The sequence below is a fragment of the Leptosomus discolor genome, chromosome 18 (genome assembly GCF_034619465.1).
Source record: "Leptosomus discolor isolate bLepDis1 chromosome 18, bLepDis1.hap2, whole genome shotgun sequence".
Classification (NCBI taxonomy): Eukaryota; Metazoa; Chordata; class Aves; order Leptosomiformes; family Leptosomidae; genus Leptosomus; species Leptosomus discolor.
Window position 1 is genome coordinate 8,896,205 of NC_141408.1, and position 16,893 is coordinate 8,913,097.

The window sequence follows — 16,893 nt, forward strand, 5'->3', positions numbered from 1 at the left end:
TGTTACAAACAGCTTCCAGTGCCAGAAAGAAATCAGTGGAAGGAAAAAGAAATGCAACGGATGCTTTCAAACAAACACGCAGAACTTCTGCGAAGCATGGAGATGAATGTGTACAGACAGCCCTCCTTCTCAAGGGGATTTGAATTTGTCCTTCAAAGGTGCAGCCCCCAGGTACTGATCAGAGCAGCACCCTTGGGTGCTGCATGGGCATCTCCAGGGATCGCTTGGCAGCAGGGCACAGGCCAGCAGCAGCTGCGGGGCTGGGCTGGCTCCTTTCAGTTTTGCTACAACGATAACGAGAGGAAATATTTCTGCAGGGAGAGGGGCGCAGGTCAGGGTGTACAAGGTTGTGTGTGGCTGCCTGTGCACGCTGCCACATGTCACTAGCAGGCAGCACGCATCGTGTCCCGTCTCTGCACTGGAGCTACACACGGCAAGATCCTCATCTCATGCCTCTCAAGCATCGCAGGCATTTCTAGCACTACCTGAATATACTGCTAATGAGAGGCACTGGTCACGAGGGAATGTGAATGAGCCGCTCGAGATGAAAGTTTTCCACAAGATACTTACCTGTCACCTGCCACCTTGCACTGCTGAAAGTCTCACTATTTGATTGCAGCACCAGCTCTTCCAAAAAACTTCCCTGAACTCTCTGTCAATCCCACCCACCTGTGGAAACAAGGCATTATGATTGGAAGAGCAGTCTCCATCGTGGAGAGGAACAAAGCAACGGGAGCAGTGGCAGGAAGAAATGGGAGAGGTGGGCTGGTGAGACATCGCTGCCACCAGCCCTCTTTCCTGGAAGGTAACATCTTCTCGGAGGAGTAAGGGAGGGAGAAGAGCGACTGCTGCTAAGTTTCATTTTACAAATGAACTCCAGCTATCTGCAGGGGTTATCTGCCATTTTGAGTCACTGTCCAAGCACTCCAGCTGATAGTCCAGGGGCTTTGCTGTCTGATTCAGTACTGGCCAGAAACACACTGTCTAAACACCAGCTGGTAGCCCATTTGCTTCAGCTGCGTTGAACTACCACACACAGCTCCCACACAGAAAGCAACCCCTTCCCCCTCAAACCATAGCTGTAAAAAGCAAACATGGAAACTTGGCAATTCATGGCTGGTGTTTTTGACTCAGAGAGATCCCACAGTTGACTTTCCCATATACTGGTTGTTGTCATGGCAAGCGCAGGGAGGAACGAACAACGTGAGGGGTGGTTAGTCCTTGACATGCTCCATCCTTGGAGTAATGGCAGATCCCCAGCAAAACAATCCCAACAGCAATTATCGAGGTGCTTTTAAAATGGGAAAAGCAAAAACAGATTAAAAGGCCATTTGAAACCTTGAAGCTGAATGCCAAGTCGAAGGGAACGCAAAGCAGCCAGGGCTGCACACACTCGGCAAACAATGCGGAGACACTTCTCCGTAGGCAAAGCTAAATGGAACCCGACTGTCAAACTGGAGCGAGGGATGAGCCTTGGGAGGCTGTGGGGACACCTCTTGACAGCACAATTGGTGCTGCTTTATGGTTAGTGGTTATGACACAGAAAACCTTTCACAGAGGGGCGGAGGAGCACACCTGTGCCCCCTGCCACCGCCAGCACAAGGTACCAAAGAGGGGCAAGACAAAAGATGACTTTCAAGTGCAGAATTCAATTACGCTCCAGCTGTGTGAATCACCATTCCACTGGCTGGATTATTTTCTTTCCTCGCTGGAGCCAGCCCAAGGATTTGGAGTATCTGCAACCTGGGAATGGAAAAAAACCTTTTTGCTGTTTCAAGAATGGCAAGCAGTTGTTACTGAGCCAAAGCTTTATTGTTTCCAGTAGTAAAACACTACATAAAAGTTGTAAGGGATGGAGAGGAGAACAACAAAACAATAAAAGAAACACAAACAACCAGAGCAGACTGAGCACTATTCACTGAGCCCTTCTTGTCCACCCTGAGCCAACTCAAAAGGCACTCAACTGGTACAGGTTTAGAATAATATTCCAACAAAAGCCACAAACACAACCAAGGGAGATGCAACAAAGGGAAAAGTGGTCTTTAACAGCAAATATGTGCACAGAGCTGCAGATGTTCCTCTATCACATTCAAATGTGGCTAGATCACACTCTCCTGGGCTAGATCCTTCCCTCAACCCAAGAGAGGAGTCTTTCCATAGATGACTGAACTGGCTCGAACTCAGGTGGAATTACTCCATAGAGATAAAATATAGAGGTAAGAAAGAAAGGTTTCCAGTCTCACTGGTACAAGAGCAGTCCCAAATTTAAATCTGAGAGTGTTTTATAAAACCTAGTCTCAGTTAAAAATCAGACTCATGCCTCAAAGAGGCACAGTAAGCCAGCAAGGATTACCAGGTTCCTGTGCAAAGCTGGCAACACACAGCGTGGTAAACGGCCATGGGAAGAGAGAGTAGGGGTGAAAACATGACTGACCTGCCTGCACTGCCCAGGAAAGCAGCACTAAAAACTGTCAAGCAGAGTTAGAAAAGACAAGCTCAATTTTAAAAACTCTTTCCATCTGAGTGTAGAGTTTTTGATGAGAAAGTAACAGTCTTAAAGAGGATGGGAGTACATTTTTACATGTCTTTTTCCTTCCCCTTCTTCTATAGAATAAACTTAGGCTGGCGGGCCAGGCTGTCTGAGGCACTGCAGTAATGACAGCGCAAGCAAGACAGCCTCAGTAGGACTGTCAAAAGCTCCAAGGCAAGACAGGACTTTTTTGGTGGCAAAACACTTCTGAAACTGAAGATTCTACAGCTCTCAGAAGAAACAACATAACTTCAGCTCTGAAAGCATACTGGCATTTCTGCAAAAGCTGACTTTTGGATTTACTTTTTCAGAAACAGCTAATAATTTTGGCATTAGCCCTTTCAGAGATGCAGCTGGTCAAGTCTCAAGGTTTAAACAACACAGACCACGACAGAAAGTATCCCTCAGTGGAGAACAAGCTCATCCCTTGGTCTCTTCAACACTGATGTTGTGAAGCCCATGTTCAGTGGTTTCTCTTTATGCCACGTCAAAGAGCCCACATAATCCAAAGGTTCTGTTTTCCTTTTTAAAAGGGCAGAAACAGATCACAGAGGAAGAGCTGGAAGGATTTTCCCAGCAACCTGCCGTAGCGCGTTAGCTGGAAAAGCAGTAAGGGAACAGTCCTCTGTTGGACCATGTTCATTTAGAAAGAAAGTTAAGGATTGATTTTCCATCTCCTGTTAGAGTGTTCCAGCACCCAATCTCATTTATCTTCATACTGCAGCCATTTGTAAGAGCATATACTACATGCGCACAAAGCGCCCAGCAGCAAATGAGAACAGAACAAAAGAGTAATAACCATGGGAAAAGGCAGACATTAACAGGCACAAATCGCCTTTAAATCCATGATTTCAGAGGGAACTTTTTGGAGTCGTTTGTTTCTTCAGCATAAGACAGGTCAGATCTAAAGCATTTAATAAAATCCACAGACTCCTACTTGCCTAGTGTGGGTTTTGTTCAGGCCTTCAAAGATCTAATTGCTCTAGAGATGTCAGGTAATTTGATTTTTCTCATCTGTCAGGCCTTGGAGGGAAATTGTCCATCCTGGAGAATAAGCAGGACCGGGGCACGTAGCTTTCTACAGCCTGACTTGTGATGACACCATCACAGTCAGCCAGATGCTCAGGACTTGCAGGAAAAAGGTAAACCAAAGGACCCTGCTCATGCAAGAGATGACATGGTGTGCATGTGGGAGGAGAATCTGTAGAGCTTAACAAGATGAAGTAATTTGAAAGCTTTTATCCAATTGGGGTACGCAAAGGCAGCCAGCTGGGCCGTGGGGTGGTGGGCATTCTCCCACCAGGAGCTGCAGCTCACACGCACTGCCCATGATCCCACTGCCAAAGCATCACCCTCACCACAGAACCCACAGGGCAGTACACAACCAGGACTGAAAAATTAACAGCAAACTTCTGCGAGTGTTTCTTTCCTAACTGAAGTGTCTCCTTGAGCAGACAGCCCTATCACAGAGAGAAACCTCAGTGGAAGTGAATGGGAGCACAACTTCACCAGCCAATTCAGGATGCCCCCACCAAACTCACACCAACTCAAACCAGCACAACAACGATCAGAAATACAAAGGGTGACACTGTGGGCCCATGGGAGTCAAGTGCAAATTGGAGCCCCAGTCTCACTCTTCGGGTTCACAGAGGGAAATTCACCCCTGGGCTGAGAAGCAGTAGAAGGGCTGCAGTCTCTTCACAGCCCATTTCAGGGACATAGGGGTGAATCTCCCTTTCTCCTGAAGACTGCGAAGCCAGGAGCTGAAGCCAGGGCTGGGCTTGGCAAGCCAGGAGCAGCAGAGGCAGCACACATTTCTTCAGCTTCAGTGGGCACTTCGTGTGCCTCTTCCAAGAAACATGGGTCTGGACCCCACAGCAGCACCACACAGCACGGCACCTTCTCCAAGCAGCACCTCGAAGTGCACGTCAGTCAGCAGAAGGGGAAACCAGACCAAACCATAAACCAGGTCAGCAAGGCAGGGAGGACAGGCAGGTGCTTTCCCAGGTGCCATCACGTTAACGCCTGTGCAAGAGCCGGTATCATAAAGTCACCACCAGCAGCAGTCATTGTCCAGAGTGAGGTCTACAGGAGTGGGCAAGGGGCGAGCATTGGATTGAGGCAAAGCAGCTCCATCTTCACCTTCGTCAGCACCGCGTTCTGGTGTGGACGTGCCGTTTACCTTCAAAATACATAAAGACAAAAGTTTTGTTTGGAAAGCAGTGAAGGGGAGAGACTTGACAAAGTTATTTTATGTTGCTTTTACACTCTCAGTGCCATTTTAAGAGCTTCCGAAAAATAATAATGAAGAGAACGTCTATGCATCATTACTCCACAGTCTGTCAGCAGTCAGGGCCCATTAAACTTTATTAAAGAAAGAAAAGACAGGGGAAGGAAATGGGGAAAGAAGGAGAAAGAAAGAGTTGTACTGCTAGAACTGGTCCTCTGGTACACGCTTCCCTCAAAGGGCCAAGTCAGACAGAAAGCCAAGCCTCAGCTCTCAGAGGTTTCCAAACCAGGTGACAGCACCCATGTGCCACAGAGCAGGTCCTCCACGTGACCCTCCTGCCCTCTGTGTGCCTGGGCCATGGACAGGAGCCACAGCAGGAATGTATTCCTGCCCGTGGCTGGGGATGGGCGCAGGACAGCAATGCTCTGCTGCAGAAGGCACTCTGGCTCATGTCAACTAAACGAACCTGAGCTGATCACGTCAGCAGCCCCTGGCAAAACTCAGGATCTGCTGGCGATGTGGAGTGCTCTAAGGCAGCGGTGGGTCAGTACTAACTTCTTTCCTCCTTCTTGGGACTGAAGGGGACACAAATTACGTTGACTCCTGGAGGAAGGACAGGGGACGTTTCCAGTCACTGTATTCACGTGAAATGTTCAAGGCATGGGGAGTCCTGCAAATTCCTCCCACCAGCTACTGGCTGACGTCACAGTTGAAAAATAACCTCCCGAGCCATAAAACCTCTCCATGTGTTTACAAAGACTCCAAAATCCAGACTTTTAACTTCTATATTAATGACTTCTCATGCTCTTTCCTTTATGCTTTGTTTTGAAAGATGACATCAACTACTGCCCTGAGTGCTTTGTGCAAAATGCTGAATAGAAAGCTGGAAGCATGAGAAGGAAACGTATTGCAAAGGGCAGAGAATAAGTCTAAGGATGTGGGGGCAAGAGGCCAGACAGGCTGTTTGATCGAAGACCAAAGCACAGACCTCTGCAATGTGAAAGACAGCACAAAAATAGGAGTTTCATCTTCAGCAGCAGACTTGTTTCCAGATATATTAAGTGAAAGAGGCAAGAGAATGAGTCTTTGTCAGTCCTCTATATTCAAGGAAAAAGTCTTCAATTTAAAACTCCATAAAGAATTACAGAAATAGTGAAAGTAATTTATTTTTTAGGTACTGCAGCCTTTATTCGCTTAACTTCAAGGCAGACTTAAAAGAACTGAAATGTTTTGGTTCTACCACTTGAGGACGAAAATATTTTAATTCCTTAAAACATGGAAGGGGGTATATGCTTCTTCTGAGGTTCATATTTACAAATACCTTCTATCTAGAATGCAAACCTTGAATTATTTCCTAATGCTGCCATACTGAAAGACATGTTTTATTTATAAATACAGCTGGACCACTCGGTGCTCTGCAGTACCAATACAAGGAGGCAGAGACAGCTCAAATCTTCTCAGCCATGAAGGCACAATTCAATTTTTTCACTCTGTGGAAGAGGGATAACTCATCCTCCTTGGCAGGAGGAAAACTCAATCCCATGGCAGTGGCAGCAAGCTTTGAGCAAAGGGGGCAAACAGCAGTGCCCAAAGATTGACGAGGCAGCCAGTGGAGAAGGCAGAGGCTCGGAGGGGAGAGGCTGGGTGTGGGTGAGGGTCTCTCCTCCACACCTGACCCCCCCTTCCTTCCTATCCTGTGCCCTCAGTGCAAGCAGAGGCCAAAATCAGAGGGAGAAAGGGCAGGCGTCACGAGCACAGCTCCCTTGTGCAGTTACCCACCTCTTTCACCCCGCTGCAAAGCCAGCCCTGGAAGGCTACGCTGTTTGGCTGTAGCTCACACAGACAAGGGAGCGAGCAGTCTGAAAACATTTAAGCAACTTTCTCACCAAGTGCAGGAAAACAGAAGTCACCTCCTCAAAGACTGCCATGAAGAGAGTCATTAAAGAAATTACTGTCCCATTAGAAGCCTAATTACTGTTAGGACTTTTTTTTTTTCCCTACATGGAATGGAGTAGGTAGACCCACTGAAGCAAAATGTTACCTCCTCATCGTCCCTGAGGGAGCAAAACACATTTGAGAAACAGAAGGGAAGAAAAAAAAAGGAAGTTAATGCTTTAACTTCAAAGATGCCCTGAGAATTTCCTGCCACACAAATAATGCAGAATGGCTCTGCCTGTCTCATGTATTAACAGCTTGCATGTTTATGAGCAAAAGTTGATGCCTACCCCAGCCAGGGAGGCACTGAGCCACGGAGAGAGTGACACCACCTCATTTCTAAATCCAGTCAATTCCTGAAAGACAGGGCATAAATCTCGCCAAACTAAGAGCTGGAAGCACCATGTCCTGCCCATCTCTCTCAGCTCCAGGCCCTTTTCTCAGCTCTGCTCAGCTTCTCCCAGCATGACAGCTACAAAACAAGCAGCCAAAGGGAGGTATCCAGAAGCTGCAGCTTCAGCACCCTGGGAGTAGGGTCCAGGCTGGACCTGCTGACCCCTGGAGGTCCTTCCAGCCGGTCTCACCCTGTGACTGGAAGCCACAACATTTCTTATACCACATCAGGTGCTGCCATCATTGTCTCACCTCCCAGACTCAGCAACACCACTGTTTAACGTAGCTCTGCTTAACTGCCAGCTGCTGTACTGCTCTTTAAGTATTAATGATTTAGACAACACACTGGCAAACAAGCAGAGGTGGGGAGACTGTGATTTGCAATCAGATGTACGCTACTCATTCATCAGCTTATCTTGTGGCTGTTTTTCAAACCTCCTCTTTTAAGCATAAATTAGAGCCTTCTCCAGCCCCACAGCCCATGCCAAGCTCACTCATCATTCCCTACTTGCAAGCTCTTCAGGTGACACACAGAATGCCAAGCAGGATTGACCAGTTCCTGAGACAAGGTCCTCAGAAGACACTGAGGACCCCATTAACTGGGACCCACCAAAGTAGAACTTGCTACTGGTCTGAGGAGAGAGGTCTTTTGCTCTTAATTTATCCCCTGCAGCAGCCAGGTCCAAGCTCAAAAGTTACCGCCATTAAAAGTTCACCATGGGCTAATGAAAACCACCATAAGATACTGATGATTTCTTTGTTTACTTCTGCTTAATATCCCCTTTCCTTAATAAAAATGTCATAATTAACAACAGTGAGGATTTTGCTTTTTAACTGAGGCACTTCTTAACATATCAGCTGTACAGCCAGAACAAGGTGAGTCACCTCCCTAGCTGGAGACAAATAAGGGGAAAAAGGAAGATTGTGCTTCTTTCCTATCTGCAAATTTCATTCCCTTCAGGAGAAAACATTCTCCAGGAAAACCAGCATATGACCTTCTTCTTATCACATCAGAGCGGGCACCTCCAGGAATCAGAGCTTCAGAAGAAGAAAAAACACCGGACCCTCAGAAAACAACGCTTTTGAAAAGGTTTGAAAGGAGGTGGTAAAAAAAAAAAAATAAAAATTGGCTGCTTCTCATCTCACTGCTCACTTCTGAAACTTTGGCTGGGCTGAGGTTGCCTAAATCCCAATGCAGCTCTGACAATGACTCATTTTATGACAAACCCCAGGCTTCATTATCTGCCTCACCAAACCCCAGCCGGAGCTGGAGCAACACACTGGAAACCTACAAACTCTTCTTAATAGCTCCTTGTTTTCCCTTGGCTGCAGGACCATGCTGTCATCTTGGCCTTCAGACTTAAAGAGCTAAGGACTATGACAGCAGCTGCATTTGCAGTACCACTCCCTAATTCCCTGTTCTGGCAGCGGCCTGGGATTTAAGGATGCTAAAGTGTTCTGCAAAGTTGCACTTGACAGCGGAATTAGAGCAGAGGCGAGAAAAAGAAGCGAAAAGAAAGCCACCAGTAGAACAACACCTGAGGTGCTAATATGAAGCAAAAATTGCTCCCAACACAGTGTTATAAAGTTGCAGAGCCCTTCAGAAAAACTATAGCAAAATCTCCCCATTCTGCAGCTGAGGATCAGCAATTTAAATGACAAAGGATCTTTGCCCATTGCTCTGCTTTTGGGTCAGAGCAGAGCACAGGGACAGTCCCACAGGCAGCGAGATGCAGTGAAGAATTTTGCCACTTGATATACAGCACCCATCGCCTCCACCACTCTCTAAAGAGATGAACAGCGAGAGCAGCCTCTGATTTTTGGCAAACAGTGGCATCCAGAGGAACCCATCGTGAAAAGCCCCTCACAGACAGAAGAAGCTCTTACCTAAAGATGGACAGAGGCACTGCCACCTGCCCCGAGGCTCCCAGCATTTGCACACCCCAGACCTCCAGCATCCCAGAGCACGTGAACCCCTGTGCAGAGCACAACACTTCCTAGGGGACTACAGCGCTGGTTTTGCTCTTCTCTATTTTCCGCTCTTGCCAGGCTCCTGGCAAAGCATGGGGGCATTCAGCATTGCAGCCTCCTGGATCTCTGATCTGCTCAAACCACCTGCTACAGAGCTGCACGGAACACAAGGCCACACGAGTCGTATCGCTGCATAATGCTGATTACTAAATTAATATGTAATGGATTGTGATTGCCAACAGCTCGCTGCACAGATCACATTGCGGCAGCATCTCTCCAGCTGGGCGTGTTAAGTGCTCTCAGAGTAAACGAACACCGACCATGCTTACCCCTGCTGTTCACTCGCTGCATGGAGGCAAGATCACATCCCAAACGCACTGGAGGGAAAACAAACTCACTTTCCCTCTCTCCTCCCCACCCTGAAGCCCTGAAGATGACCCACACTAAGGGACAGAGCATACAGCCACGGCAAACACAACACGGGCACATCATGTGACTCCCACAACACGCTCAGGTTCCAGCTTCGCCTCCTTGCAGAGACCTGTGGTAGAGTCTCTAATGCTGCCACACCAGCCCTTGCCAGCACCAACGTGGCAGAAGCCCGTACTGCCGGCACAGGCCAGGCTCTGCAGCCCATCCTGCCACCTCCTGTGGTCGCAGAGCCATAGCCGTAGTGTCACCTAACTCCCTGCCAACCCACAGCAACTCCCTGGCCCAGGAGGATGCTTGACTAGTGGCTGGCTCCCTGATGTGACATGACACACAGAACCCTGCCAGCTGCCAACCTCCATTAGTTCCCAAGCCTGTGCCTGCCAACTGCAGCCACGACCAGCTTCATTCCCCCCCAGCACATGCAAGCAGAAGTACTTGCTGCTGTCTCCCTGCCTTCCTCCCCCAGCTCTGGGGGCTGCACAGCCCTCCTACCAAGGCACTCGCTGCTGCAAGCTCCACGTCTGAATAAAGCACCCCCTTCTGCAGGAAGACTGGGAAATAAATGACCCCAGACATAATAAAGATCTTTACAGATATTCTCTAGTCAGCCAACCTGGCTTAACCTTTTCCTTAGCAAGATCTTCTCTACATCTCAGGGACTATTTTAACTGGGCTCATGAGATCGCTATAGTTTTCATTTTTTAAATACATGTCCATGCTGCCTGTCATTTTTAGCTCTCCTTCGCCTAGCAAGGACAGATCCCACCAGAAAGCGCTGACACCTTATGCCAAACTCTGCATACAAGTTTTTAGTTGGGAAAAGGCATTTTTTGCCTCTGAGATAGTTTGCACTGTCATAGCCTTGCAGCAGCTCATTCGAACAGCTGGCAGGAAAGCTCCAAAGTACAAACACACCGTCCGGGCATGCACCCATCCAGACTTTGTCATGGCCATGCAGCACGAGCAGAAAAAGCACCTAAGGGGTCACACCTGCTACCCAGCACCACCCGCTTCAGTCCCGCAGGACAACCTGCTGCTCCGCTCTGGCAGGCAGCAGAGCCAACACACAACAGGAACGAGCTGCCTCTAACACCACAGCCAACAGGGGCTTAAAATAAACCACCCAGTCCGGGGCAGCACGATAGTCCAGAGAGAGGACAGACAGAGCAGAAGTATTACTCATCTGTTTTGCTTTGTGAAAAACTAAAATTAAAGAAAACTACAAATCCCTGGAACTTGGGGAGGGAGGGAGGAGCAGAGAAACAATTTTATGCCAGCTATTTCCAGTGGGAAGCATGGGGAGGTGGACTGTGACTCCATGTTGCACTAAAGGATAAACCTGCTCTCTCTAATCCAATTTACGCCTCAACATGCACAGCACAAAACAGGCTCAGGAACAAAAGGAGTGGCAGTTCACAGGGCAGCAGGAACACTCTGGAGGGAGTGGTGCTAAACAGTAACTTCGGGGGTTATTGAATAGATTAGCGGGAACTGCAGAGAGAACACATTTGCATCTCTTTCAGCTGCTCCAGATCAGAAGTGATAGCAGCCTCTGCTCTCACAGTCACTTAATTGTTCCAAGGTTGTCAAGGGGGAAAAAAGTGTCTTTTTTTTTTGCACTGCAGAGTTCTGGGAAGAACCATGCTTGGCTTTAAGTGCCATCTAACACTAGGAAAATTTTTATTCCGTCTCATAAAGCTGCTGGACTTACGCTTTGCTTCAGTAAAGGCTCAATCTGTTCTGCTGCCCCTGCAGGGCAGATAGGAGCTCCAGGCCTTTGCAGGGGCACAGACCCAGGCTACGACTGCTCTCAGAGGTGGGTGTAAGCAGCTCCCACCCAAGATGATTACTCATGTTGCAGAATAGATTCTGCACTCAGGGAAGAGGGAAAAGAGTGAGCTGTAATGCTGTGACAGCATCTGCCATGAGAAAAGCAGCAGAGAAAGGTGATTGCGGGCCGCGGCTTTGCCGGCTGTGCCTCAAGGGAAGTCAGCCCCAAAAGCACAGATCTGCCCAGAGGAGGTTCAGCTTACCAGGGACTTTGCTGCCGATGTCGCTGTCGCGCCCATCCGCCGGCTGGTCGCTGTGGCAGCTCTCCGTGGCACTGAGGGCAGCCCCCTGCTCGCTGCCCAGGCTGCTGCGGCTCCCTGAGAGGGTAGGGGAGTGGGTGCTCCCCAGCGCCCTGCCCGTGGCCTGGCTGGGTCCCCCGATGGGTGCTGCAGAGACACAACAGAGAGATGCTGCAGTGGGAGGGAGAAGTGGGTGCAGATGCTGGACCAGGTCCTAAGAGAGCAGCAGCCTCCCCAGTCCCAGTCAGGCACCCTCAAGAGCAGGGTCAAAACCCAGTTCCTGTGCTCCACCTCTAAAACAGCACCAGCAATTCCACTCCCATCAGGAGTGAGGAGCTGGCAAGAGACATGCTGCCAGGCGGCCAGGAGCAGCTCCCAACTGCAAGGGCAGATGCTGAAAGGCTGCAGGCAATGGAGTGACCCACCACCTGTTTGACCCACGGATACTATTCCAGAAAGAAAGAATCAGACCCTCACCCAGCACAGCTACAGCCAGTGGGCTGCACTGGCCTAGGACAGGCAAGCATCTGAGCCAAAACCCACAGTACAAAGAGCCCAACATTCACGCACTTTACACTTTCCACCCTCCAGCCACAAGGAACAGCAACTCCTCACCCAGTCCTGCTCGGTGCTTTCTGCCTTGTGAGCCTTTTGACCCCGCAGGCAAGGGCTTGTCATCCAGGCTGGAGGAACTGAACTCCGAGTCGCTTTCACTGTCGCTAGAAACCACTGCAGAAAAGATCGGGGGGAGGAGAGGAGAGAGACAGTTATTCACAATGTTCACAACACTTACCAGAGAGGGTGCCAGATGGATCCAAATAAAACATGAACAAATGCTGACTCGCTGATCACGTTCTCCCTCTCCAAAAGGAGCCCTACCTGCAGTTCCCCCACAGCTGTTCGCTCTTCCTCTCAAACATGATGTGCTTTTACTTTTTACAAATGATTTATAACTCCACTGCCATACACTCCAGTGGTGCCAGCACCTGAAGCAGATGCACACACCACCAGTGCCTCTCTCCTAAACCTGCCTGGGACCATGGGGACCACACTGCTCCTGCGCCACGCTTTGTTACCCAAAGCTCCCTGCTGCAAAGCCAAGAGCGCTGTGGCATGCCTGGTCTGGGTACAAGCTGGTTCCTGCTCAGCTGCAGGTGGAGGGGTCCTGGCTGCACTGTAAGAGCATCCACGTTTGTGTAATGTGGGGAGAGGGGCTGCCTTCCTCCAAGCCACATTTCAAGTGCAGCAGGGCCTCTGTGGAGGCTCCAGGATCTATGAGAAAAACACCAGATAATTACTGAGCACATCAAATAAAAAACCTGCAGCCATTACACAAAGAACCAGCCGCCTTAGCTCATCATCCCTTCAGCGTTCATCCCTATCAGCACACAGCCCAGAACTATATTACTCCTATGCCCCCAAGGCTTAAAAGGCAAGGGTCACTCCTCTTCCTCAAGACGACTGTTTCTCCATTTCAAGGATGGTTTTTTTTCTTCTTTTTGCCCCCCTGAATCCTAGCCCTAATCCTGCTGCTTTCCACCCTCTGTAGTTTCCACAAGAGCTGAAGGAGCCTCATTTTGCCAGACACAACTTCCAATGTGGGGAGGCTGTTTCCACTTTTCCGTGCAATTATGCAAGCACCTCTCCCGCTTCTATCAGTGTAAAAGATTACTCGACTGACAGGTGCTCTGGGTAAAACGAGAAAGGTGTTTTTCCAATTCCTTGGGTTTTGTAATGGCCTGATCTCAGAAGAGAAATGATGGGGCTGAGGGGGAAGGTAATGGGAAAACAACTGTCTTTTGTTTGAGGGATTGCACCTACAGCATTTCTCTGTCTAACCAAGGCAGACACCAGCTTTCCTGGCAGCTCAGAAAACTTTCAAACAGTGGGTCACAATTCCTGGTAGAGTGTACAATACTCACTCATGTGGGATACAAAAAAGGCAACACTGCAACCTACAGCCTTTACTGTAGAAAAAGGAAGCCCCAACTATTTCTTTATATTCACCAGTATGTATTTATAAGCTCACATTCACATGAGAAATGAGTTCCCCGTTCTGCTACTGAACAAAGCACTTTGCCCCCATGCCACGTTACTCGTCATGCCCAACCTCACGGTGCTGCTGGGGGCAGCAGGGACACGGGTGCGGTGGTACAAGGTGACAACCGTGGGGTAGCAGAGAGCTGTCACTTCGTCTCTGTATCAGCCCTAGAATTCACGACACACAGTTTGCAGAGCTACAAACCCTTTAACAGTGCCCAGGGCAGGAGGACGGGTATCCCTGTATCCCTCCCCTCCTGCCTGGGTATCCCTCCCCTTGCACAGGCGAGCACAAGCTGTCAAACATTTCTGCCAAGGAACTCTGCAGACGCTCCTGTATTCAGGCAGCGATCTGTACTACACGAAATATTTTATTAAAAGAAAAAAAGAATTAATACCTAAAATAGCGCTTTTCTGGAGTTAACATCTCTGAGGATATTAAAGGTGTCTGCCGGGGTTATTGCAGAGCGTTATTGAAGTTGCCCCGGCAGGCACCTCCCCACGCACGCCGTGCTGCTGGGAAGCGCTGCGCAGGGGGGCAGGCTGCCAGGCCCCCTCCTCGCTCCCACGCAGCCTTCCCCCCCAGCACTGGCTCCTCCTGCGCCTGCAGCCTTCCCCTCCCAGCACCATCGGGAATGGGAGCTCTCACCTGCCGAGAGCAGGGCTGTGGAGCTGAGCTGGGCAGAGAGCAAAGCCCCGTTACAAGCAAGGGGGGCTGCAATTCCGGCTAAGAGTCCTCAAAGTGAAGGTTTGGCTTTGGGCTTTGCTGTCTTAAAGACAGCTTCACTACTTCCCCAAAGCTCCCTGGGAGAGGTGGGGGACTATATGTAAATACTGTTAGTAACAAACCATACGTACCAGTATGTATTTTTTTGCTATAAACTCCAATTCTCAGCTGTGAGAATCATTCCGACCATCCCATTGCCCAATTCCCTCAGAAAACGCACTCCTGTCCCACTTGGTCATCATCCTTTTTTGGCCTCCTTCCTCCATGAATCCTTTAAAAACGCTGGAAGTCAGGATTTATTCAGAGAAGGCCCCAGTGAATCAGTGGAGGTGACTTTAGCTGCCTTCCCTTCTGCCATTCAGCAGTTCAGACAGGACCAGCACAAGAGGAGGAAAATATTAATGACGCGAAGGCACTCACACCACAGGAGCAGCCCTGTCAGCTCTCATTTCCTCTGCTGCCAATAAAAATGTATTTTACCCACTGCACCGATGTTTCCCTTTAAGGTAATTTTTCTCCCAAACACCCAGACCTTCTGCTGGCACTTTCCAGAGCCCAGAACTCGTAAATCTGGTGTTCCAGCAGCTGCTGATATATCAATAAGAGTCGTCGGACAGCTGTACTTTCACAGAACATAACAGATTTATCCCTCTCCATCTCCAGCTGACTGAAAAAAAGCCCATAAAAAAAAAAAAAGCTGAGATAAAACTTGCAAGAAAAGCAATATTCCCACAGGGAATGGGTCACTCATTGAGGGCCTGAATCCCTGCGGCTGCTGCCAGAGCCCATGATCCCTTCGACATGTGGTTAACCTCCAAGCCAGAGGTACCAGAGCCTTGTGGCACAGAGAGCCACAAGAAATGGTGGAGGGCTGCTGGGCTGCACTTAACCCCAGCAGCACAGGATGGGGGGAGGCTGTACTGAAGCCAAGGGAAAAGGAGCACTTGGCTGGGGCTGAGCTCTAATATTAAATGCGTGCATTTGGCATGGGGACGCCTGCGATGGAAAGAGCCAGCCACACTCCCTCCTGCTGCCCATCGCAGGGCAGAGCTCAGTCCCTGCACGCACAAAGCTTGGCACTTCTTGCAGCTGCCAAAAGTACAGAAAAAGCACACGGGCACACATGGGCACCCTGTAGCAACAGCTCCAAACAGCCACGCACGCCCAACGCAGCCAAGAGACGCTGGATGAGCTAAGCACGAGCCCTGGAGCACACAGCTCCCCTGCAGGACCTGTACCATCAGCCTTTACAAACACAACCTCCGGGGAGCGGGGAGGCCAATAGCTCCTGGTCACTGCGGGTGGGAGGGTCAGAGATTTATATTAATAAGAGCTCTATTACAACCCAAGTGTCTCACTGAGTGCACCTCCTACGCTGGATCACGCTCAGCATTTCCCACAGTTGCAGGGACATCTCCAAGCAGGAGGAGGGGACTGGACCCAACTGCTCTCCCTTTCAGAAGCAGCACACGTGCAGCTTCAGCACAGCCCGAACTTGTAGAGAAGTTGGATGACCTGCTCAGCAGCCTGCAAAGCGCTTGACGTGCCCCAGCACGCTCCTCTCTGCTCCATCACTTGGGGATCTGGCCTCCCCCCCACTGCATCCCCCTGCTCAGCCGCTGCTCCTGTGCCTCCGACAGCACCGTCGCATTGCTTGGCAACAGGACTAGGGCACACTGCAACAGGAGAAACCACCGGAGACCGAGCAGAGCAGCAGGCAGCCCTCATGCCAAACAGTGCAATCGCTCAGGGATCACACTTCTTTTTTCCACCCAGATGCTTTACATTTTTTTCTGCAGAGCTCAGAGTTCGGAAGCAGGAAAGCCCTGCTGCTTATTGCCCCCCACCCCCTGACGGCCTTGTCCCGCCTGACCTGGTGCAGAAACCCACCCACATTCCACCACATGGAGCAGAGCTGTTCCCCAGCACAAGAAATATTGCTGCTATTCTCCCCATGACAATACATTTGTGCCTTAACTAATAGCAGGGTTCCCATGGCAACTGCTTGTTTATTACAGAAAAACTAAAGGCAACGGCAAATCCCCGTGTTAGCAAGCGCAAGAGAAATAATGGGTGTGTAAAAATAAAACTTCTTCCTGGTGGGCTTGGCTTTTCTTCCAAGAGGCACGTTCCTGTGGTCCCTCAGTCCCACTGCCTTCCCGCCCTCCTGCAGCAGGAGTGGTTGGTACCCAGGGCCTGGCACTGATCCCTTTCTTTTGAAGGGGAAAAGGGGACACTTGAGGTTAGTGTCCCCCCCTGCTGAAAGGCTGCTCCTGGCATGGAGGATGTCAAAAGGACAACGGTGGCTCCTCTCTCCCAGGCTCTCTGGGGGCTGTGCCGGGACATGGTTGCGCCTGTGCTGGTCCCACCCGACTTGAATGCTGAGAGATGGCTCCTCCAGCACCTCGGGAGGCAAGCGGTGGGGTTACACACGGCTGGCCAAGATAACAGAAACCCCACCGAGAGCAGCCTGTCAGAGTCAGGCCTGTTAAATGCCAGAGCTCGTTCCCGAGAACATCCTGCCAAACAAGCAACAGGGCTTTACTCAGTGCCGAAAGGACGTGTC

The 16,893-nt window shown here is 49.8% G+C and overlaps 1 protein-coding gene across 1 annotated transcript in view; it reads right to left on the bottom strand.

The window, feature by feature from the left end:
- Nucleotides 1-4,677: 4,677 nt before the first annotated feature.
- RPH3AL (rabphilin 3A like (without C2 domains)) overlaps nucleotides 4,678-16,893 on the bottom strand; it is a 31,015-nt gene continuing 18,799 nt past the window's right edge. Inside the window, exons 6-8 of the mRNA XM_009958640.2 lie at nucleotides 12,176-12,289; nucleotides 11,525-11,707; nucleotides 4,678-4,712 (exon numbers count right to left, since the gene is read on the bottom strand). Of these exons, the coding sequence (XP_009956942.2) occupies nucleotides 4,678-4,712; nucleotides 11,525-11,707; nucleotides 12,176-12,289 (332 nt within the window). The remainder of the gene's footprint in view (nucleotides 4,713-11,524; nucleotides 11,708-12,175; nucleotides 12,290-16,893) is intronic.